Raw genomic sequence first — 24,369 nt, forward strand, 5'->3', positions numbered from 1 at the left:
TTAATTAATTGGTTTTCCAAATTGTAACTGTGTAAAATACGTATATTATTTTAAAACTCCAGGATTATCCACATTAAAGCAATCATTGTCAATTATTCATACAGATATAATACATGAAAAAAAGCACAAATGATGAATTTATACTGATTTTAATACCAATAAAAAGTATAAATGACTGCATAAAAAGTATTCCTTGACAGAAATAACCATTTGCTAATTAAACCTGATATTATTTTTAATGGAATACACACAGACACCTACACAATTGAGAGCAAGCTTTGGGGTCACTGTACAGAAATTTCACATAAAAACTTAGAAAGTTATTGAATTTTATTTTGTAATAAGTTTTGTTATTTCCACATATAAATGCTCAATCTGGATAAGTAATTTTTTTTGTGATTAACTTATTTTATTATTAAGAGATTCTGCAACAAAGAAAGTAAGAACACAAAATGGAAACACCCAAACATTGATCGTCATCACACTAACAAACTGAAGTCCAAGCAAGGGGAAAACAGCTGTATGTCACATTATATAAAAAAAATAAAAATATTTTTTAGATATAAAAAATTGTATATACCCAGAAAGCAATAGAAATGATAATAATAATAACAATAATGATAAAAATAACAATAACATGGATACTAGGTGAATGGTAAAAAAGAAAACAAGACAAAGAATGAGAAAAGATTACAAACATGCATCATTGGCCTCTAAGGAACTCAGTTCACTTAAACCACTAAATGTTTCCAAGCAGCTACAGATTCGGGTTTCACCCGGTTAAACTGAGCTGTAGAGTACTCTAGGTTGGATATATTGCTTACATCGATCAACCAGCGTTAAAGGCACAAAAAAAGGATTCTCTTGTATATTATTTTAAAACTCAAGGCAGTGTCATCATTTAACAAGCACAGACATGGATCTGGGTTAATCGTAGTCGAGAGTATCTTACCCATAACATTACACACACGAGTCCATAACATTTTAACTTTGTCTCATTCCCAGAACATATGCAATACCGTTTCTACAGCAGAGTTTGAGCATGAAGTACAATTGGAACTAGAAAGCAAACCAATTCTGTATAATCTATAGGCTGTGGCATAACATCTGTGGATTATGTTAAAGTTGGTCAACCGGTGAATCAAATTCTGGGATGTGTAGATTATATCGGACCATATTCTTTGCCAATCTGGTTGAGTGATTTTACTAAGTTCTCTGTCCCAAGTGCCTGTGATGGGTAGTGATTGCCATTGGGAAGGTATGAGGGTATTGTATACTTTTGTGACCGATCCCTGAGAGCACTGTCTATTGCTGAACCACTCCGACAGTGGATGTGTCTGTATTTGTGCATCGCACTTCAAACCCCTTGCCATCAATGAAGATCATAATCGTAAATAAAGAAAAAATTAAGAGCCCAGGAGGTCAAGCATTTGCTTCAATTCTTGAAAGGGAAGTAGACCATTGTCAACATAATTGTTCTCTAAAGTGTTGACACCCCTGGATGCTCAGGGAGCAAATTTGAAAGCTTTATCTTCAGTTATAATAAGAGGGTTATTCCAAAGGGGGGATAGTTTATGATAGGGGGGCTTATTGCCAATAATTTTCTCTACTTTACACCATACCAAGAGGGAGTATGATATTATCCTTCCTAGCTTGGCACTTATATCCCTGTGTTTCTGTTTAATATACAACAAATCCTTTAGAATTCACATTTGTCCATGTACGCAGTGCATGGATTTGAAAAACCCAATGATAAAATTTTAAATTTGCCAGGGAAAGCCCTCCCTCTAACTTAGGACGTTGCAAAGTGGTCGATTTAATTCTTGCCCTTTTGCCATTCCACAGAAATTTAGAGATCAAAGACTGAAATTGATCATGAAATTTTGGAGGATGGTATCATAGAGAATAACAAATTTGACCAGGGCAATATATTCATCTTAATAGTAAAGATCCTTCCTTGTAAAGAAGCAGGTAGGATACTCCATTGTTGCATATCACCATTGATCTTCTGGAGCAGTTTTGCATAGTCATCATTAACTGTCTTAGATATAGTTGTGTATATATCCACAGCAAGGTAACGTATAGAATTATTAGAAGGAATACCAGCAGGAAGTGAGATAGTTTTGGCCTCAGAGTTGATAGGAAGTAAAATAGATTTTGACTAATTCTTTGAATTCTTCAAACAGATAGTACATAAGGGATTGAATTTTATATATTGGGAAAAAAGAGCAAGATGTCATCAGCATAGAGAGAGATAAAGTATGTTGAGCCATGTATTGTAATAGGAGAGATATGTTTATGTTCTCTAACTGCCTGTGCAATAGGCTCCACTGAAATTGTGAACAGGAGTGAGGACTGATGACTACCTGTTATCACAGACGCTAAGGGGGTATTATAAAGGGTCTGATTTATGGAAGTAAGTTTGGGACCAAATCCAAACCTCCCACAAGAATGTCCACTCTAACCCATCAAACACGGTCATCTGGAAGAGTTTGTGCTATATCCATAATGTGCAAAATTCTCCGCATATTGTCGGCAGCAAGCCTTCCTCTCATAAAGCCAGTTTGGTCATGAAGGATTAATTTATCAATTACTGCATCTACCCGATTAGCTAGCACTTTGGCATACATTTTAACATCACCACAGATCAATGACAGAGGCCTACTGTATAACTCGAACAATTGAGTGGGTCTGTCCCCCTTTTCAATAGAAGGGTGATGATAGTAGTTACTGATCTCTATGAGATGTGTTATTTTTTATTGCATAATTGATTGAATCTAGAGCAAGTGGTCCTACTGTATCCCATAGAGCAACATAACAGTTCTGGAGGGATCCCATCACAGCCGGGAGATTTATCTTTATGAATCTCAATTCCTCTAGAGTAATGGGACTCTCAAGAAAATCAGAGTCAGATGGATGGAGCTTAGGTAGCGATAAACTATTAAGAATATTTGTGCATTTCTGTTGATTAAAAATGATATCTGAAGAAAAAAGAACTTTGTAAAAGGAGCAAAATACCTCACTCACCCCTACCAGATTTGTTATTAATTGACCCTGTTTGTCTCTGCTAGCATTTATTGATGCTCTTGCCTCATTTTGTTTAAACCTCCAGTCAAGATGCCGGCTAGGTCTATTTCCATGGAAATAATATTTCTGTCTAGTTCTGTGTAGAATAAATTCAGATTTCTGGAGGGATAAGGCACTCCATGAAATCCAAATTAGTTAATAGGCTGGTGTTAAAACAACATCTTTTCATTTGTGTAGGAGGGCCAGGAGGAATAAAGTTACAAATAATAGGAGTGGTCAGAAAGAAGAATAGGCAGCATTTTAACACATGGAATATTATTAATCACAGAAGAGGAAACAAAGATGTAATCAATCCTGGAATAAGTCTGATGGCGTGTTGAATAGAAGGAGAACTCTTATTATTATATATGTTATTCTTATTATTACCTATTCGGCATATGTCTACTAGATTTAAGTCTTTGATAAAAATGTTCAATGCATTTGAAGAGGCTAGGCCAAAGGCGTTCCCAGGCGAACGGTCTAATGCAGGATTTGTAGCAGAATTAAAGTCACCACCCAGTATAAGTTGAGTCTCAGGGAATTGTAGCAAACTAGTCTGAATTGACGTCAGAAACATAGGGTCGAAGTCATTAGATGCGTAAATGGAAGATAGAGCCATGTGTTATTGAAAGTGCCAGCCGCCAAAACAAATCTACCACCATTATCTTCTGTGTGGTCTAAATGTATTTGCAAACGTCTACCTGCAAGAATCAAAACGCCCTTTGACTTAGTATTTGCACATGAGTGCGCTACAACCTTAAAACGCTTATTTTGGAATCGTGTCTGACGTGTGTCTTTTGGAGAAAAGCGATTGATACTCCATGACGCTGCAGAAATTCTAAAACCCTAGTGCGTTTAATTGGCGAATTGAGGTCTTTGACATGCCACCTTATTATGTTAATGTCACCCATGTGATGAATAAAAAGAAATCAGAGAAATCTGTGACACTACATATACTACGTCCCGCGTTTTAACAGTTAAACTGGAACAGTCAGCGTTCCCATTGTAAAAGACGTCTGAAAACAAGAACATGAAAAAGAAGATGACGGCAAAAGTGATAAGTACTGTACAGAGGGGTAACAAGCTGCCAGGGCACAGCAGTAAACTTAAACCAGTAACTTAAACCAGTAAACTTAAACCCCAAGGCTTAAAAAAAGTAAATTTACTATGAGCTGTGACTCATTAAACTGCAACACACAAACAATCCCAAACCCAAATGCCATATAATCAAATCCAATAGTCATGACTAGTTTGTCAGTACCAATGTAACAATACCCTATGCAATGTCCTCCTAATTAAAAGTATGTGATACAACCTGCTACCCCTATCTGCATCTCATTCCAGAGAGACAGCTGTGTCGATGGTACCGTTACATAAAATGTTGTTAATCTTGAGGCTGGTATGTATGCATCTCCGGACCAGAGTTCTCCATGCCGCCGCACTGGTCATCGGGGTTCAGAGCCGCTACATTAGCCAGGACAGCTGGAAGTGACGCTGTTGAAGAGGCCGTAGAGGGAGACACTATGGATGCCTGGACAGTGCAGAGAATCCACAAACTTTCCTCCGGGGACTTAAAGTTATAGGTGTCGTGTTGGAAGTTCTGTTTGAGCTGTGCTGGGTATATAAGAAATGGTTTCAAACTGACTGAGGTCATTTTCTTTTTCACGTAGTTGAACCCCATTCATTTTATGACTGTTGTGGCGCTGTAGTCAGAAAAAAAGGATAGAGTTCGCCGGTCCCGGATAATGGGAAAGACCTCCCTTCAAGATGGGTTGACAGTCAGCATGGTCCAGCAACTTAAAAATGAGTGTGCGAGGACGATTCTTATTGTGTGCATCTGTGCTGTGCAATCTGTGTGCTCTCTCACCTCTTATCTCGCATGTGGCCGGAGAAGGAATCCACTGTGGTAGGTGTGTTTTCAAAAACCCGATGGCATCTGAGCCTCAAGTCTCAAGTTGGATTTTCAGCTCCTGTCCTCCATTTCGGTGAGTTTATCAGTGAGGGATGCCATTAGCCCATTTTGGTCTCTGTCTCAATTGTTAGTGCGCAATGTTGCTTGGAGAGAGTTGACTCGAGACTGACTTTTTTGTTATATATATATATATATAGGCAGAGATCGAAAACTAAGTCTTTGCAGGCTAAGGTCTAGTGACTCTATGCATAAGTTATGAGAAATCTGTAAATTGTACTTTTATTGTATTTATTTTCATATTCATTATTTCAGCTTTTCACACAAAAGGTTAAATACACCAAATTCAAATAGAAGTTTCTCTTCTTACTTAGCACAGTTTGGCTGTACTTTTATAAATCTGAAACGCAGGATAGAGGGGCTCAGTGAACGTGGCCTGGACCCTGTGCAGGAGGGTCACTGTGTCAGAGACTCTGTAGAAGGACAGAGTTCCTGCCCTGTGATCCAGGTACACTCCTATCCTGGGGGAGGGGGGGCCAGATACCGCACTCTTCTTCTCATTGTGCCGGAATGAGAAATTGGAGGTTGTGCAGTCCAAACGACAGGACATGCTATTGAATCCAAGCCTGCTGTCATAACCCCCTCCTTTCCTGCTGATCCCTTTATATGTGACGCCTATACCGACCTCATTCCCACTCCACTCAACCTCCCAGTAGCAGCGCCCAGTCAGACCCTCTGTACACAGCACTTGGGGGAGTGAGTCAAACCTCTCCTGGTGATCAGGATATGACTCGGTCTCTCTCTTCCATGTCACCACTCTGTTCCCCTCAGACAGATGGAGGTACCTGTTTGCTGTGTTGGGGTCCAGAGTGAGCCGACAGGAATCTGATGGAGGAGGAGATCAGAAGGTGATGTTTTGGTCTAATTCACTCTTTATATTAAAGAAGGGTGTTCACTTTTTTGGTTTAATGCTTGGAAAGGTATTAATAGTATGTGGCAGTCCTGTGGGCGAAAATGCCTTGTTGATGCTAGAGGTCAGAGGAGAATGGGCCGACTGATTCAAGCTGATAGAAGAGCAAAGTCAAAAAAGTATGTATAAATAAATACACTCACCTAAAGGATTACTAGGAACACCTGTTCAATTTCTCATTAATGCAATTATCTAATCAACCAATCACATGGCAGTTGCTTCAATGCATTTAGGGGTGTGGTCCTGGTCAAGACAATCTCCTGAACTCCAAACTGAATGTCAGAATGGGAAAGAAAGGGGATTTAAGCAATTTTGAGCGTGGCATGGTCGTTGGTGCCAGACGGGCCGGTCTGAGTATTTCACAATCTGCTCAGTTACTGGGATTTTCACGCACAACCATTTCTAGGGTTTACAAAGAATGGTGTGCAAAGGGAAAAACATCCAGTATGCGGCAGTCCTGTGGGCGAAAATGCCTTGTTGATGCTAGAGGTCAGAGGAGAATGGGCCGACTGATTCAAGCTGATAGAAGAGCAACTTTGACTGAAATAACCACTCGTTACAACCGAGGTATGCAGCAAAGCATTTGTGAAGCCACAACACGCACAACCTTGAGGCGGATGGGCTACAACAGCAGAAGACCCCACCGGGTACCACTCATCTCCACTACAAATAGGAAAAAGAGGCTACAATTTGCACGAGCTCACCAAAATTGGACAGTTGAAGACTGGAAAAATGTTGCCTGGTCTGAGTCTCGATTTCTGTTGAGACATTCAAATGGTAGAGTCAGAATTTGGCGTAAACAGAATGAGAACATGGATCCATCATGCCTTGTTACTAGGGGTGGCACGGTTCACAAAACCCACGGTTCGGTTTGTATCACGGTTTTAGGGTCACGGTTTTCGGTTCTGTACGGTTCTTGTTATTTTTTCTTTTAATCTTTAACACTCCAGAAATGTACTTCAGCATATGATATATAGCTTAATTATCCACAATTTAGGATACAGTATTTAAAAAGTTATATCATGTAGTCATGCATAAACTGAATTTGACTTGACTTACTGTAAAGCACATTATTAAAATTATTAAACATTATTAATCCCAGAACAGTAATAAAATAAGTCTTGCCTTAACATAAATGCTAAAAGAATAGATCGCTTTAATCCCTTTTACAGTTGGGTATGTTCACGCGGTCTTATTTAGAAAACATACAAAAAGAGACGCATATAATGTTTAATCATTCGTTTTGTATTTGTCCGGTCCACGGGGTTAATTTAATTGGGGATCGTTAAAATGATAGATCACCTATCTTGATTAAGCCTGATTCGGTTCGTTATATATATGTGTGAAAAAAAATTGGTATTAATTATATTGAATGTTCTTGAGTAATTGATCAAATCAGTTTCTGTGTATGTACAAGACATCAATCTGTAATAGTGCAAAATATGTCCAGTTGATATGTCTAGTATGATCATCTGTCAATAGCCTGTAGGTCTGTGTGGTCAGACACTGTGCAATAAAAAGAATTTTTAGGAACATGGCAAATGTTCACATTGCAGCATGGAAGCAGGCTCACTATTACAATGCTGACCGGGGAAGCAGAGGCGAGGAGACCTAGGATCGGGGGAATGCGGGGTTTAATGAGCAAAAGGAACACAGACGAGCGGTAAAGCAGAATTACAATATAATGACCGGACTGGAGAAAGAAACGGAAACGTGGACTAAATACAATGGAGTAATGACAAATTTGACAACAATCAGGAACAGCTGGTAAACACCGGGAATCCACACAGGGTTAGCGAGGGGGCTTGGCACACGGAAAGAGCGGACGATCGGGGCATGACACTCACTGGAGTGCTTTGTCACAGATAACTTAATTTTCTTTAACAAAGTGCCTAACCGCACATTAAATAAAGTCACACAACAAAGGTGCACAACATTGTTCAGATGGTGTGCTATCGGTTGGCTGAAATTTAAACGTTTTCTTTAGAGACAGTTTGGTAACGCCGAAAACACGAGCTAAACGCAGCAAACGAAAGGCTATCGGAAATTACTTACTTTACCGGAACTACGTCACACCGTTCTGTGCATATAGCCTATTCTTTCGCGCGAAAGGGAAACACACTGACGTCACATACGGGGCACGAGGCTACATTGCGCATGTCATGAACCGTCGAACCGTGCGACGCAAGCATGCTCCGAACCGAGACAAGCGAACCGAACGGTTCGGTTTTTTTTTATGAACCGTGCCATCCCTACTTGTTACCACTGTGCAGGCTGGTGGTGGTGGTGTAATGGTGTGGGGGATGTTTTCTTGGCACACTTTAGGCCCCTTAGTGCCAATTGGGCATCATTTAAATGCCACGGCCTACCTGAGCATTGTTTCTGACCATGTCCATCCCTTTATGACCACCATGTACCCATCCTCTGATGGCTACTTCCAGCAGGATAATGCACCATGTCACAAAGCTCGAATAATTTCAAATTGGTTTCTTGAACATGACAATGAGTTCACTGTACTAAAATGGCCCCCACAGTCACCAGATCTCAACCCAATAGAGCATCTTTGGGATGTGGTGGAACGGGAGCTTCGTGCCCTGGATGTGCATCCCACAAATCTCCATCAACTGCAAGATGCTATCCTATCAATATGGGCCAACATTTCGAAAGAATGCTTTCAGCACCTTGTTGAATCAATGCCACGTTGAATTAAGGCAGTTCTGAAGGCGAAAGGGGGTCAAACACCGTATTAGTATGGTGTTCCTAATAATCCTTTAGGTGAGTGTATATGTTTACCCTTTCATGCTTATATGGTCATATTCACAACATGGACATCTCAGAGAACAAAATGACAAGCAAAATAATATTAAACATCAGTAGTCACTTTTGTAAACACATATTGAAAGGCTCCTGATGTAATCAGCTCATGTAAATGTGAAAGGCCAGGAGGCAGCGGGAGAGAGAGAGAAGCTCCCCTAGCAGAAGAAAACGAAACACAATAAAACACACTCCACCTCATACAGGGAGAGAGAAGCGTGTGTGTGAACAGACTCACAGTGTAAGAATTCTGCTCTGGTCCTGGGCACTGATACTGGTAAGACAGCGTCTTTAGCAACTAGAAGGAGACAGAGAGAAATAGGGATGTAAGTGAAAGGCATTTACTTGTGGGAGATGGACTTCACTCACTGAGGAGACATCAGCACTAGGGTATTATCATTATGGGGGCATTTTAAAATGTGATAATCATGCTCAATGAAACACAATAGAAATTTCGAATAGTTTTTTAATCGTATCATTTTGCAGAAACATGATTCCTGCTATTTCAAAGGTTTTCTGAAAGATTTTATCTTATCGGAAACAGAAACTGACTTGGTCACACAAACTTGAGGCTGAGTGTACTGTACACTCTCTCTGTCTGGTCTGTACAGAGCAAGAATAGACTGGAACATGTATTTATGAACCTGTTTCATGGATCTCTGCTGTTTTGTTTTCACAAACATTCTCCAGTTCATCCTTCAGTTCAGAAAACACCTTCTTCACATTTTCAAAATAATAGTGTGGACTGGCAGAGATTCTGGGTCCAAATCCGGCATCAGGGGTGACAGGCAGACCCTGGCACATCTACAGACACAAAGTCAAATTAACCAGCTTCATCAAACCAAATGTGTCTTGGTATCTAGCTAAAAGGAACATTAATTTCTGAAAAAGGACAAACAAGTTGAAATACAAATGAGATCATGCATCCATTTGAATACTCTGGTTTTCTTGTTGCCAAAGTAGCTGTTCTGTTACCTGGAGGAAATGGATATGATCCTCTGTGTGTGAAAGCTGCTCCAGCTCAGAGTGTCTCCTCTTCAGTTCATCGATCTCCTGCTTCAGTCTCTCCATGTCTCCTTCAGCCTGACTCACTGCAGCCTTCTCCTGATCTCGGATCAGCTTTGTCACCTCAGAGCGTCTTCTCTTAATGGAGCGGATCATCTCAGTGAAGATCCTCTCGCTGTCCTCCACTGCTGACTGTGCTGAGCTCTGTTGGTGACACAGGGAGCAGAGGATGGTAAATTACAATTGGCCCCTTTTGAGACTCCAGAGAGCCTCATTGTACAATAGTGATGTGAGCTGACAGGAGGTATAAAAACAGCACAGGGCTGGGGTTTGGAGCGTCACCATGCTGGATGCCTCAGGTACTGAAACCCAGCCAGCACTGATTGGAAATGATCCCTCATTAAGCTCATACACTGTCAGCTGCAGGGATTTGGCAGAGACTGGTGGCTATATGGGGCAGGTTGGTACTGGGTCTCAGTTTAATGAGACTTTTTGGTGTTTCTTAGCATTACATAGTTGTATGACGTCAACATTTTTTATTCAGTTCAATTTTATTAATCTAGTGCAGTGTTACTCAAACTTTTTCAGACCAAGGACCACTTTCTCAAAAAAAAAAAAAAATCAGGGACCACATCCAACCACCCCCGTCCCACGCCAAAAAAAAAAAAAAAGGAAAAAAAAAAGCATAAATGTTTTGAACCTTTTATTGTACAAAACATCTAACAATGGTTAACCAATGGTTTGGAATGTTTTTTTTTTCTTTTTCAATTTTATTTAAAGTTTCCTGTTCGAAATATTGTTTTCAATTTTCACACATTCAAAATGGCAAGTAACATGACTGTTACGAAGAAGTAATAAACTAATTGGCTCTGGTGAAAAGCAGCCTTAACAAAATCTAACAAAACACTGTTATTTAAATGCAGATAGACTGCATCTGGTCGTTTGACAATTAACTTCCCCTCTTTTAATGGGAGGAATGGTGCTGATGCATATTTTGCATCACTGACTGTATGTCTGGTTCCAAACTGGAAAGTTTTAATCTCAAACTGGGGGCCACCTTGATCTGGTTGCGCTGCTTTGTTTTCAAACTAACAAGTGCTGAAAATCCAACTTCACACTTGTAGGTGGTTGTAAACGGCATTAGAATTTTCAAAGCAGACTGCGCTAGTTCGGGGTACTCAGGCTGGATGTGGATCCAGAAGTCTGTCAAGGATTTCTCTCGAAATGCCATCTTCAGTGATCCATCAGACGCAATGTCCACAAGGCTGTCTACCTCTCTTGCTGATAACTTTGAACTGACAATCTCAATGTGGGGGTTGTCTCCAAAAGGATTTCTGATCCACTCGAAATCCGAGTCCAATTCCGGGAAGTATCTTCCCAAATGCGTGATAAGGCCATGCAGGTGTTCCTTAAAAGCTGCGATTGTGTCATTGTCCAGGACCTCGTCAGCTGTGAGCAGAAAGTCGGCCAAAGTAGGGAAATTGTCGAATTCTAAGCGATCGAGGCGAGTGCACCACAATTCCATCTTAATGCGTGCAGCTTTAATTTTGTCCTGCACTGTAAAGATTGTGACTGTTTCCCCTTGAAGTGCTAAATTCAACGTGTTGAGTGTTACGTGCCGTAAGTTTGGGTTACGTGCCGTAAGTTTGGGTTACGTGCCGTAAGGGATATGTGCCGTAAGTTTCGGGTACGTGCCGTAAGTGTTACGTGCCGTAAGTTTAGGAGGATGCCTGCAGGTCCTTCGGACGTCCTGCCCACTCGCCGATTGGTCACCCGCCCCCTCAACTCCGCCCTCAGGACCTGACCCCGCCTCCCTTGCCCTCGGAGCCGTTTCCGGTTCACCGGTTGAAGAGTTCGCCGCTTCGTCCCTTCGTTGCCCACTACTTGCTTCTCGCCTGCTAGCTCGCTCTTTGTTCGCCTTTGCTTTATTGATTGATTGATTGATTGTGTATGACTGTTTTGCCCTTGACTTTCGATTCTCGCCTCGCCCTTATTTGTACTTTCGCCTTGGTTTCTGATTGCTTGATTGGTTTTGGACTTTCGCCTGTGTTTCGACTTCGCCTCTCGGTTTTCCCTTTTGATACCTTTGCCTCGGCTTGGTGTTTCGTGTTTCACTAGGTGTGTAGGGAGTGTCTGCCTTTTTGGTTTATTCGTTAACGTGGGGATTATTGTTTGTTTGGTCAGGGAGATAGATTTAGGCATTGTTGTTTCGTTTCACCATTTTTCTTTGTGTTCACTTAGATAGCTCAGCTTGGGTTACTCGGTAGATGTGCTTTTGTTTGTTTCTTTGGCCTCTGTCACTCCTGACGTTCGTTACACCTAGTGTTTGTACTGTGTTTGTGAAACTATAAAAAAAAAACTATAAAAAAAGACTCCCTCTGTGTCCCGTGTTCCCTTCTCCTAGCCCTAGTTGTCCTGTCCTCCCCAATCCCTCCTTCCCTTTCACTTTGTTGCGGTCCAACCCTAGACTGGATCGTAACATGAGGAAGCTGAAAATATCAGCAAGGTATGACAATGTTGCAAGCCATTGGAAGTCATGTATTCTTTCATAGAGTTCATCACTCTGATGCATGAATAGCTTAATCTCGTCGCGCAGCTCAAATAGACGGGTCAGAACTTTACCACGTGACAGCCAACGAACCTCTGTGTGGAAAAGGAGTTTCGTGTGTTCGCTGCCCATTTCATCGCACAGAACTTTAAAAAGGCGTGTGTTGAGTGATTTGCCCTTAATCATATTTACAATTTTAACAGCCTCATCCAAGACCATTTTAAGACATTGTGGCATTTTCTTCACTGCCAGCTGCTCTCGGTGGATACAACAGTGCGTTGCTGCCTTTATGTTTTGCGGTCGACACACTTGTTCCAGTCAAGGCCACTCTGGCCAATGAAGGTATTTAGAGAATCAAAAATTGCCTCTCCTGTTGTGTTTGTCGGGAGAGAATGACAAAAAATGAAATCATCATGTACAGCTCCATCATATATATATCTCCCGTAGCATAAAAGGTGTGCCTCATTGCCAATGTCCGTGGACTCGTCCAGCTGTAGTGAAAAAATCGAGCTCTTCTGGAGGCGTGTTATCAGCTGATTTTGGACATTTTCGGCCATGGCTATTATGCGCCGCTGGACAGTGTCATTGGACAGAGGTATTTTATCAAGTTCATTACTTGCATTTTCTCCAAGCATTATATTTGCCATTATTTTCGCAGACGGTTTAACTAAAGTCTCGCCTATTGTGTAAGGTTTTCCAGTTTTTGCGATCAATTGAGAGACCTTGAAGGAGGCTTCTGTAGCCTTTGCATTTACTCTAGGGACAAAGTACTGGGCGGCGTCCTTTTGCATGTGAAACTTTAGTTCCTCGCATTTCCTCTCGAAAAATGCCAAGGGTTTGCTAATGTAATCTTTGTGCTTTGTGTCTAAATGCCGCTTAAGTTTAGCTGGTTTCATTGCCTCGTTGGCCAAGATATCGTAGCACAGGACACAGTGTGGATTCGGATCCTCGGAATCTCCAGTCCAAAAAAATCCGAATTTTAAGTATTCATCATGGTATTTCCTTTTAACTTTTGTAGATGATTTCCCAGCATGTTGAATTTTTTTTGGTGGAGCTAGGTCTACCTCTTGTTGCGAGCAGTGTTGTGAGTGGGACTCCTCGCTAGCTCCCGACTCCTTTCTATGCACGTCGGTATCTTTATCATTTGCCTTTCTTTTAACTGATCCCGTCTTCAGCCATCTATCCATCCTTGTTTCATACTATCTGTGTATTTTTTTTAGTTAAAGTTCAATGCTTTTACTGCTTTTTGCTTCTTTTCACTTAGCCTACTGACCTGACAGCGGATGTTGTTTAGGAGACGAAATTGGCGGGGTTAGGGATGATCATTTTGACCGTTTAACCGTTAACCGAAATAATTAATTTTGACCGAATATTACTATCAGTTAAACGGTTTAAAATGTTTTTATATATATTTAATTATTAGTAGTAGTATGAAGTTTTGTGGCATCTCAGCTGAAGATCGCTTTTCACGTTCTAAATACACTGGGTTTGATTCGGCGACTGTGATTACAGGCACACAGGCTTAGCCCACTGAGCCATGAACACAGGTACGAGCTTTGCTGCTGAAAATGGAAACATTGGGGCAGAGACGTATCCGTGTGCTATATTGTAGCCGATCGGTGTAAACACTACCCAGACATGTGCTCTTGTTTATTTCGGTCACAATGGGCGCATTCACATATTTCTTTATCCAATATTAACTGTCGGATTATCATGTTGTTATCATGCGAATAGCGCAATTTGCAAGTGGGAAGGCGATCAGAGCTGCTTCGAGACGCAGACGCTTAAGTCAGTCACTCTTGTTCTTTCTGTTCGTATCACGAAGCTATAAAAATATATTTAGTTTCTACCTATATATATATTTGAAAAGTAGACCGTCCAAGGTTTCTGAGGGTGTTTTTTAAATGTGTATATGACAAAACCTCGCAGAGTTATTTAAACGGTTTGTCGAAATTTCTGTCAGATCCCGCCGGCGGGACCGCCGACCCCAGAGGAATTTAATATTCTAATCTAATCAGTTAACGGTTAATGTTCGGATAACGAACGGCGGTTGTCGGTTGGGAAAATTAATCGAAATGAGCATCCCTAGGCGGGGTTGATAGGCAACAATTTAGGCACTGCCAATTCAGATTTATTTTTAGCCTACATTTATTTTTATACATTTTTTTAAATAAAATGTATAAATTTTTGTTCCTAGAATAAATTCGCTTTACCCTTCAGTCAATGTTAGGTTAGGTATTTTTTTTAGAGATGATATCACTTCACAGACCACTTGAGGTCGCTCACGGACCACTAGTGGTCCGCGGACCACACTTTGAGTAACACTGATCTAGTGCATTTTCAAAACATTACATTGTTTCAAAGCAGTTTACATTATCCCTGCCCAATGCCCCCAGTAGGTAAGCCAGAGGAGACAGTGGCAAGAAAAACTCCATAGAAAGAAGGAACCTTGGGAGGAACCAGACTCAAAGGGGGAGCCCATCCTCCATCCTCCAGTTAGCAGCAATATTTTGTAGTCAATCAAAGACTGGAAGCCAGTGAAGGGAACATAGAACTCTGCATTGTAAAAAAAAAATCCGTTAAATTTGCGGTAAATTACTGGCAGCTGTGGTTGCCAGAATTTCACCGTAAAAATTACAGTAGTACCGTTTAATGTAATACAGTACATATTATTATTCTATATAATAAACTGTTTCAATCCATATTTTTCCAAACATTTTCAGTTTAAAATACTATGTTTTTTATGTAAAGCTAACAGTCTAAAACCGCAAAAACTACAATTTGTAACTACTGTAAAACTGGTCTATAAGTCGCCGGCTTGTAACTCGTCAATGTGCACAAGTCGACGCTCAAGCAAAAGTCCCGATTTTTCCTAATGATGTTTCCTTTAAAATTCCTTGTGTAAATCGCCGCTTGTAAGTCGTCAAATTCGCATTAGTCGCTCCCTGGTCTTAAGTCTCGCGTGTATAGTGCGGTGTAGTAGAGGTATGGTGTTATATTTACTAGTCGGCAAAACGGCGAGATAGACATAAATTGCCGAAGTGTCGACTTTATAAGTCGGCAAAACGGCGAGTTATATTTACTAGTCGACAAAACGGCGAGATAGACATAAGTCGCCAAAGTGTCGACTTAGGTGTATCTCGTCAATTCTCTAAGTCGTCACTTTTAAGCTGGTCCCGCGAGTGTCGACTTAGACTGGTTTTACTGTATAAAATGTACAGGTGTATATTTTCTAGTGTGTTGTAGAATCCGTTAATTCCGGCCATGATACCATGTCACAAACGCAGTCCAGTTAAAGCTCTTTCATTCATAACCCTTAAAAGGACTGCGAATCACACCAATCACCACAACACTTGCTTATATAACATCATACAAGAACAGACAACACTTGTAACGAACGGAACAGGCAGAGGGTCACTGAACGAACAATGGAAACTACACATGGTGGGTAACTTATACACAGTCAAACACACGGGAATAAAGCTTAAACTTAAGCAGGGCACCAGTGAAGAACACACAATGCATGGAACCTGGAACATTAACTACATGCATGACATAGACAGCGGCCATTGTCAGCACGGCGCAGTGCGGCATGCAGGGACACATGTAAATAGACCAGACGGCGCTTGGCTCACGGACGCCAAAGTATAAGTTTTACTGCAAAATTACAGGAGCACTGTCTATATATAACGGTATACCATAAACTGTAGAACTACATACTTAAAACTGTATTTTAACACGTATTCTCGTATCATTATCATGTTACAGATTACACCAGTAACTGAAGCAAAAAAATTAATTCATGTTACATCTAAAAATCGTATTAAATAAAGACAAATTTTATACTTACAAATATTTTATATATTTTAAAAAGTATTTTACCTGATTGATATTTACAGTATATTCCCGTTATCATTTAAGGTGTTTTACAGTATTTTTTACTGCATTTGTATCAGTACAGCTTGTACAAAATGTATTAAATACAGAAATATTTTGTATTTACATTTACAGTTCTTTTTCCTTATTTGACACGGTATTTTAACTGATTGTTTCTTACGGTATTTTTCCGTTGCCATTTAAGGTATTTTTACCATATTTTTTACGGGCATTTTTTACAGTGTGGCTGCTGCATTTTGTACTAGCTGTAATGTAATGTAATGTAAGGATACAGCCACTGTCAGAAGCCATAAATCAATCATTCATTACTTTGACTGAAACTGTTTCTGTGTTATGGTTTGGTCTGAAGCCAGACTGATATAATTCATTAGCATTATTTTTCTGTAGGAAAGAATACAGCTGATGAACAAGAGCTTTTTCGAGGATCTTTGAAATGAATTGAAGATTTGCGATAGGTCTATAATTTCCTAAATTACTAGGTTCAAGATTCGGTTTCTTTAGAACAGGTCTAATAACAGCTATTTTAAAAGATTTTAGAACATATCCAAGCCTAAGAGAGGAGTTTAACAAGTTTAACAGGATAATGCCTTCTGCACTAACCTGCAATTGGTGCAATTACCTTGAGGAGCCTGAAATGGTTCCTACAGACCAGCTGTTATCTTCTCCTCAGGTTCATACTCACTGTGAATGAGCCCACAGCCTCTCTCAGCTCCTGCAGCTCCTTCTCCCTCATCTGAATTGTCTGCTGAAATTCCCTCTGTGTTTCACCCATTTGGTTCTACTTATGGAAAAAAAAATACAACAAGTTTGTTTCATTAGCTGAGATCATGTTCTGTAATCCTCCTGTCCATCGGCGTAAATCCCGGGGGGGACGGGATCCCTATCCGAGGGTTGTCCCCGCAAAAAAAATTATAAAAAAAAAAAATCACATTATCTATTGTGAAAAATATATGTATGTATACCTAAAATAATTATGTAAGCAGAAAAAAAAACAAACGCAAAAAATGCATTTAGAAACAGTTGCGTTACCCCTCCCCTTCCTCACAGTGGTTTGGCCAACTGCCTGCTTTCCCAGTTCATCTCACCTACTCTACACACACGAGTCAGCTGTGTGGCTGCGGCTCAGTTAATGTTGAACTCCAGTGAGTAGGGTATTTTATTCACTTTAAATAAAGCGATTCTCTTTAATGTAGTTGATGCAGTCTCATTCATAAAATAGTTGCGGCAAAAATGCTGATTACTGATGTAATTTTCCATGAATCTGCTATTAAAATATTACTTATCTAGTTAACGTTAGCTTGTTTACAATAGCTTGTTGCATAGTGCACTGCAACTAACACGCCAAAGCCGTTTCCCATGCATTGTTTTATTTGTGACGACTTGGCATAATGTTAACTTAACATTAACGGCAACAATTAGCATATTGTTTAGCTGTGCATTTACTAAATATGAGCACTGTGCTACCCCACTGTATTTTTTTGTTTTTTTGAATCAATTTCTATTATGCATTTAAACAGTCATGTTTAAATGCATAATACAAACATTTTATTGTATGTTGATGGCTTGACTGTAAACAACATAACAAACAATGCAATAAATAGTTTTGAAGAAAAATCTGCTTTGTCTTTGAACCTGAGAAAAACTTTGAAAATAACCATAATGACGCAGTCTCCATGCTACAATGATAATGATAGAAGCAAAGTTTTTCATTATGGGGACATATCTTCATAAGTACAATTTGACTGTATTATTTGTGTCCCCTTCAAAAATTGCTCATATGAGAAATTTTATATTTATTGTCCCCCTCTACTGTTAAATGAAATTTACGCCCATGCTCCTGTCCATGGTGGACCCCACCCTTGTGTCCTATGCTGCCTGGGAAAGTTTCCAAGCGCTCCCCAAGACCCTGACCCAGATAAGCGGATAGGAAATGGACGGATGGATGGATGGATATTATTAAATGATTTATTGACTGTAGGTAGGATAAACTGGACATAAACCCTTTGATTTATATTCCCATTGAGGGATGTGAATAGAGTTCTCACAGTAAACCCGAAGTTCACTTACTGTATATAATACATATGCTTAGTTTCCATTTTATTACACAGCAAATGTGCCAGTGTTAAATTAACACTGCATGGTGTCTATATGGGTCCACACCATTCAGTGGTACCTTTAACACTTTACAGTGTGCAGTGAGTGTTGTTTTTACAATGTTGTTTATTAACTCTTATAGTGCTGAATTTACAACCTAGAGTGTTGTCAAATAGTCTCCACCTCCACATATTTGCCCAATTTTAATATGCGCACAAGACGTCATGAGGATCAGAAGAGCCATCCCGGATTTACCCACCATCATGAGAAAGACTCTGACCAAACAGGACCTTACAGCTTTTTCTTGTTTTATATTAAAGCTTTGCTGGCTCGGTTCTGACTGATCTTGAAGATTAGACAGCTGTGGTCTTCTAGCATGTTGCTATTGAGTCAGAAGAAAAACTTTTGGAGATGTACAGGGCATGTTTCCAGAGTGGTATGTATTTTAATGGTGTGGTGGTATGTTTGACTGCCAATCCTGCCCTTGGATGACTAACATATGTGGAAAGATGTTAGGACAGTTGTGATACCCTTTTCTGTGCAGTTCCTGGTACCACCCCCTCCCCTGTAGACCAATGGTACTGGATGTATATTTGCATAGCATGACACAATATTGTTTTTGACTTAATAGATATATATTTTTTAATCCACCTCGATTGTAATGAATAAGGCAAGAGAACGAAAACCACAGAAATGGCTCTTGCGTGCTAGCCAGGAACCAGGTGGGATGGTTTAGCCTCTATGGCTTAACTAGAGAAGGCATTGGCTGGGAGGAAAATACTATGGAAAACTAATCATTTTGTTTCTTTTCTAAGCCTGGGCTCTCTAGGAAGATAATTTGGACCTTATGTATCTCTACGATTGAGATTTCTTTAGGGATACACATATATAACAACTACACTGCTCAGACCAAGTAGCATACAGGCAACCCAGAAAAACATAATGAAATGTGGTAAAGACTAATATCAGTGCCATACCATCCTCGATCGTGGTGGGTTTCTAAAAATTAAGCTTAATGAAAATTTTAATATTAAATGAGCAAAGTGATTTGATTTGTTCTTCTATCGCAAGTTGTGGTCAAAAAGCAATGAGGCCACCATCCATTATATCCACTTTAGTGGAAATACACTCCTTCAGTCATTAAGATAGCGCTCACCTTTTTTCAGCCCTGCTAAATAATTATGTTATGCATGTTACGTGCCGTAAGTTTGAGGTACGTGCCGTAAGGAAAGCAAGTGCCGTATGGAAAGTACGTGCCGTAAGGGATGTCACTACCGAAAATGTAACTTCCGCTACTACGCATGCGCACGCTTGCGACTTCTTTATGGAGGCGTGCTATTTTTACGGCATCGCGTCACATTTCATCGTCTGTTGATTTTTGATGAGAATGTTGACAGCGAAAGGAAAGAGAAGATTTAACTGGATAATGATGGAGTCCTTTGACTTTAAAAGATTTTATTTCGCATAGGCCTTTAATGCCCAATGTGCTTCAGAAGGAGCGACGTAAAATACAGGGTATGGCCATCAATTTTACAGTCAAAGGTGACATTAATGTTACCATTATGTACTACTCCCAGTTCGATGTGCTGTGAAGTTACTTAAACTAAGCCTGCTTTTTTTCTCCTTAGTCATTTCATTTCTTAATTGTATCAGTGTAATTACCACACACTCCTGTCAGTTATGGCAGCTGTGTCTTGTGGTGCTAAATCAAGCAAATTATATTTGTTTCTGACAGACGACCGATTGTTTTATCTTGGGCCAAACCGCACAACATTAACACTGTTTATGTTGTGCAAATGAAAGTTCTTAACTATTATTTTGGTGTGATTTTTTTTTTAAAGATGCTGTACATATATCACAGCCCCTTGATAAGCAATATGGGTACACAAGATTGATATACACCCCAATATTATTACGTTTTCTAAAGAAAAGGCATCTATTCAGCAATACCATTGGGAAAAACCTTATGTAAGATTACTGTCAGGCACTAAAAGCAACGCGCACACTGATGCAAATATTACAATCGGCAAAGCAATATGGTTTAAATACCACAATAAAGTGACGGCTGAACTACAAATAAATAAACATCAATGACCCATCTCACTATCCGTGACCAATGAATGATGATACACGACGTCCACGCCCTGAATCACGCAATCACGGTCTGCTGCAAAATGTGAATACATGCGCAGTATCGGGCCTGTGGAATTGTACATTACGCATGCGTAATAAAGAAGTGCCAGAAAATGTGGTTTCGTGGACATATGCGTGATGAATGTGCGCATGCGTAGTAGCGGAAGTTACATTTTCGGTAGGTGTAACATTTTCGGTAGTGACAGAGACAAGGGAAATACCGTAAATTTCGGGTACGTGACAAGTGTTCAGGAGGATTCCTACAGGATGTCCTGCCCACTCGCCCATTGGTCAACCGCTCCATCGACCCCGCCATCTGGACCTGGCTCCGGTTTGTCGACAGAAGAGGCTGCAGCTTCGTCTCTTCGTCTGTTCGCTGCTCGCCTGCTAGCTCGCTCTTCATTCACTTTGCCTTTGGTTTGATTGCTCGTGTATGACTGTTTTTGTTCTTGATTTCTGATTTTCGCCTCGCCCTTATTGTACCTTCGCCCTGGTTTTGAACTTTCGCTCGTACTCCAACTTCACCTCTTTGATCTCCCCTCTGGATACCTTCGCTTCGGCTGTGTGTTTGTGTGTTCCACTAGGTGTGTGTAAGGAGTGTCTGCCTTCTTGTTCTTCGTAAACGTGGAGGATTACTGTTTATTTGGATAGGGAGATAGGCGTAGGCATTGTTGTTTCGGTTTTACCCTCTTGTTGTGTTCACTTAGGATACAGCTTGGGGCTGTATTCGGTAAATGTGTTTTTGTTTGTTTCTTTGGCCTTTGTCACTCCTGACGTTCGTTACACCTAGTGTTTGTAAAGTGTTTGTGAAAAACTATAAAAAAAACTATAAAAAGACTCCCTTTGTGTACTGTGTTCCCTTCTCCTTACCCCGGTTGTCTTGTCCTTCCCAATCCCTCCTTCCCTTTCACTTTGTTAGACTCCAACCCTAGACTGCTGCGTGACATGCAGTCTAACACAGTCTAGCTTCTTAACCTGTGTTTGGTGACTGGTGCCATAGATTTCACACACTTTTATACCACAGGTGGTTCTCAGCATAGTTCTTCGGTTATTAAGAACTGAACTGAAATAAAACTTACATAAAAAGAGAAAAGGCTATGTTGGTCTGAGTCTTTCTTATTATAGTGGGTTAGTAAAACACAGCAGCTGAATGCCCAAATGAGTTCAAATGAGAGACATTAAAATAGAGTAGATATGGGCCACCCATTTTGTACTTGTGTGCCACCCGTATGGGCTTGCAATTTGGCAAGAGGTGGAGACACATTGTCCTAACACTCTAGGTTGTAAATTGAACACTATAAGAGTTCATAAATATTAACATTGTAAAAACAACACTCACTGCACACTGATAAGTGTTAAAGGTAACACTGAATGGTGTGAACACTGGCACATTTTCTGTGTAGGTACAATCATCTAATACCTGGTAGGGCCCACTTTGCCTCCAGAGCCACTTCATGTGTAGATTAGATGTGTGTTCAGAGAAGTCATTCTGATCACCACTGTTATACTGCACTGTAATCATTGCACTTGAAGCTTCCTGTTAGCTGTAGTTAAGAAGTCTGGCCATTCTCTGCTGACATCAGTCGTTAACAAAGTGTTTTTGCCCACGGAACTTCCACAGTCTGGTTGGTCTTTTACTGCACCATTCTCTGTAAACTCTACACACTGTAGTGTGTGAAAATCCCAGGATGGCGGCTGTTTCAGAGATGCTGGAACCACGATGCTTAGGACTAAGAATCACACCATATTCAAAACCTCTTAGCTCACACATCTTAGCCATTCAAATTCATTTTTGAAAGAGTTTCCAATAGGAATTTAATTAGAACTTTTAACAGTCTATATTAACATCTTGATACAGGTTTGCCCCACTAAGGACACAGCTACTGATCAAAGTGAAGGTGCTAAAATTTCTCTTTATTCAGTTATAGGACATTTTCTGAGCATCTTCCATTCATGCAACTAACCAGGCTTAATCATAGTTTCTCTTCAATGCAAACTTATTGTCAAAAACCATTTTTACTTTAAAAAAATTCATAATTTATATAAAACCGTTTTCAGTCTGACCTGTTTCTCCGTCCTTCCTACAGCAGCTGAGATTGTGTCATGGCCTCTGTGTTCATCCGTCATACAGAGATAACAGATACACTGCTGGTCGGTACGGCAGTAGATCTCCAGGGGTTTGTCATGGTGGGAACAGACCTTGTCCTTCAGATGACTGGTGGCATCAATCAGCTTGTGTTGTTTTGCGTGATGGAGTTTATTGTGAAGCTGCAGGTCAGTTTCACAGTAGGAGGCCAGACACACCAGGCAGGACTTGACAGCTTTGTGTTTTGTTCCACTACAGATGTCACATTCTACCTCTTCAGCATACTGGTCAGCAGGAGTTGTTGCTTGTAGTCCAGTCTTCTTCAGTTTCTCCACCATTTCAGCCAGTATGGTGTTTCTGCCCAGAACAGGTCTGGGTGTGAAGGTCTGTCTGCACTGGGGGCAGCTGTAAACTCCAGCATGATCCTCCTGATCCCAGCAACTCTTAATGCAGCTCATACAGTAACTGTGTCCACAGGGAATCGCCACTGGATCCTTTAGTAGATCCAGACAGATTGCACAGTTGAACTCATTTACATCCACTGCAACTCTGGCTTCTGCCATTTTACCACAAACACCGAACGAAACTCCTTTTCGTTTTCTCTCACAGTCGTCTGTGTGTGAGAGAGGGAGGAACCACTACTGCAAAGGAGTGGTTTTGGACTGAGGCCAGACTGAGAAGAGCAGACTGGGCAAACAGTGGAGCTGGAGTTTATAAATAAAATAGTTCATCATACAACTATATGCACAACAAACCTTTATTTAGCCTTAATGAGTGTAACAGTTACTTGCATTGTGTTTTGCCCAAACCAGCTCTATTCCTAAATATAATATCATAAATAAATTAGCGGGAGGCATGTTGCCGCAGTTGTCAGCACTGGTTCCCCACGCCTCTGGGACCAGGGTTCGAGTCCCTACTACGGCTCTATGGCTGTGGAGTTTGCATGTTCTCCCATATCATCCTTGGGGTTTCCTCTAGGTTTACCCCCACAGTCCAACAAAGGTGAATTTGAGTTAACAGATTGTATGGTGTGTTTGCCCTGCAATGGGTTGGCACCCCATTCTGGGCACAGACACCAGTCCAGGGCGCAGAAAATGCCTGGAAACAGAAATTATGCAGAAGGCAGACGGGTAGAAGTGAGCAGTTATACTGCAAATGAACCTCGGCGTCCATTTTGAATTTTGTTGCTTTTTTCTCCAGATGTGGATTTACAGTGAAATGCTGATGGGATTTGAAGCTATCAAGTGGCATCAGGGTTAACATACAGGTATGTGCAGTTATAGACAGATTATGTCAGGTTTTGGCAGAGAAAGCTTCTAAGCAGATCCAGGAGTGGGAACCATACACACAAACCCTGGAGGAGTGAAGTGAGAGCAGCTGGTCTGAAATCCTGAAGGTAGCTGGAGCCCTTTCTTTGGAACAGTGTGGATCCGTCCTCCATTACTGCTTATCCTGTACAGGGGGGAGGGGCCTGAAGCCTGTTCCAGGGGGCACAGGGCGGGGGGCACGATGGATAGGGTACTAGTTTATAGCAGAGCACAAACTCACACACACAGACTATGGACAGCTTAGAGATCCCAATCGGCTGATCGCATGTTTTAGTGTCCAAGGTATGGAGAGAAAACCAATCTAGGGAGAACATGGAAACAAAGTTACACCCTGAGACCCCACACCTCCTCACAATCTCACATCAGTTTAGGACTTATTTAAAGTTGCATTTTCATGCTACAGGACTGTGAATGTTTATGAACATTTTCAAGAACTGTGTTGCAATTTAAGCTCCCTTTAAGAATCTTACCTTATAGGATTTACCTGTTTCTCCTCCCTTTACCTAAGCAGGTGTGACC

The 24,369-nt window shown here is 40.7% G+C and overlaps 1 protein-coding gene across 1 annotated transcript; it reads right to left on the reverse strand.

Annotated features, from left to right (window-relative positions):
- Positions 1–133: 133 nt before the first annotated feature.
- Positions 134–23,123, reverse strand: LOC111846577 (E3 ubiquitin-protein ligase TRIM16-like). The gene is made up of 6 exons (XM_072710792.1): positions 22,501–23,123; positions 16,892–16,987; positions 9,735–9,968; positions 9,404–9,563; positions 8,998–9,057; positions 134–5,860 (listed from the first exon to the last, which is right to left on the reverse strand). The coding sequence occupies exons 1-6, from the start codon at positions 23,083–23,085 to the stop codon at positions 5,346–5,348; spliced, it is 1,650 nt and encodes a 549-aa protein (XP_072566893.1). The 5' UTR covers positions 23,086–23,123; the 3' UTR covers positions 134–5,345.
- Positions 23,124–24,369: the final 1,246 nt, after the last annotated feature.

The sequence above is a fragment of the Paramormyrops kingsleyae genome, chromosome 4 (genome assembly GCF_048594095.1).
Source record: "Paramormyrops kingsleyae isolate MSU_618 chromosome 4, PKINGS_0.4, whole genome shotgun sequence".
NCBI lineage: Eukaryota > Metazoa > Chordata > Actinopteri > Osteoglossiformes > Mormyridae > Paramormyrops > Paramormyrops kingsleyae.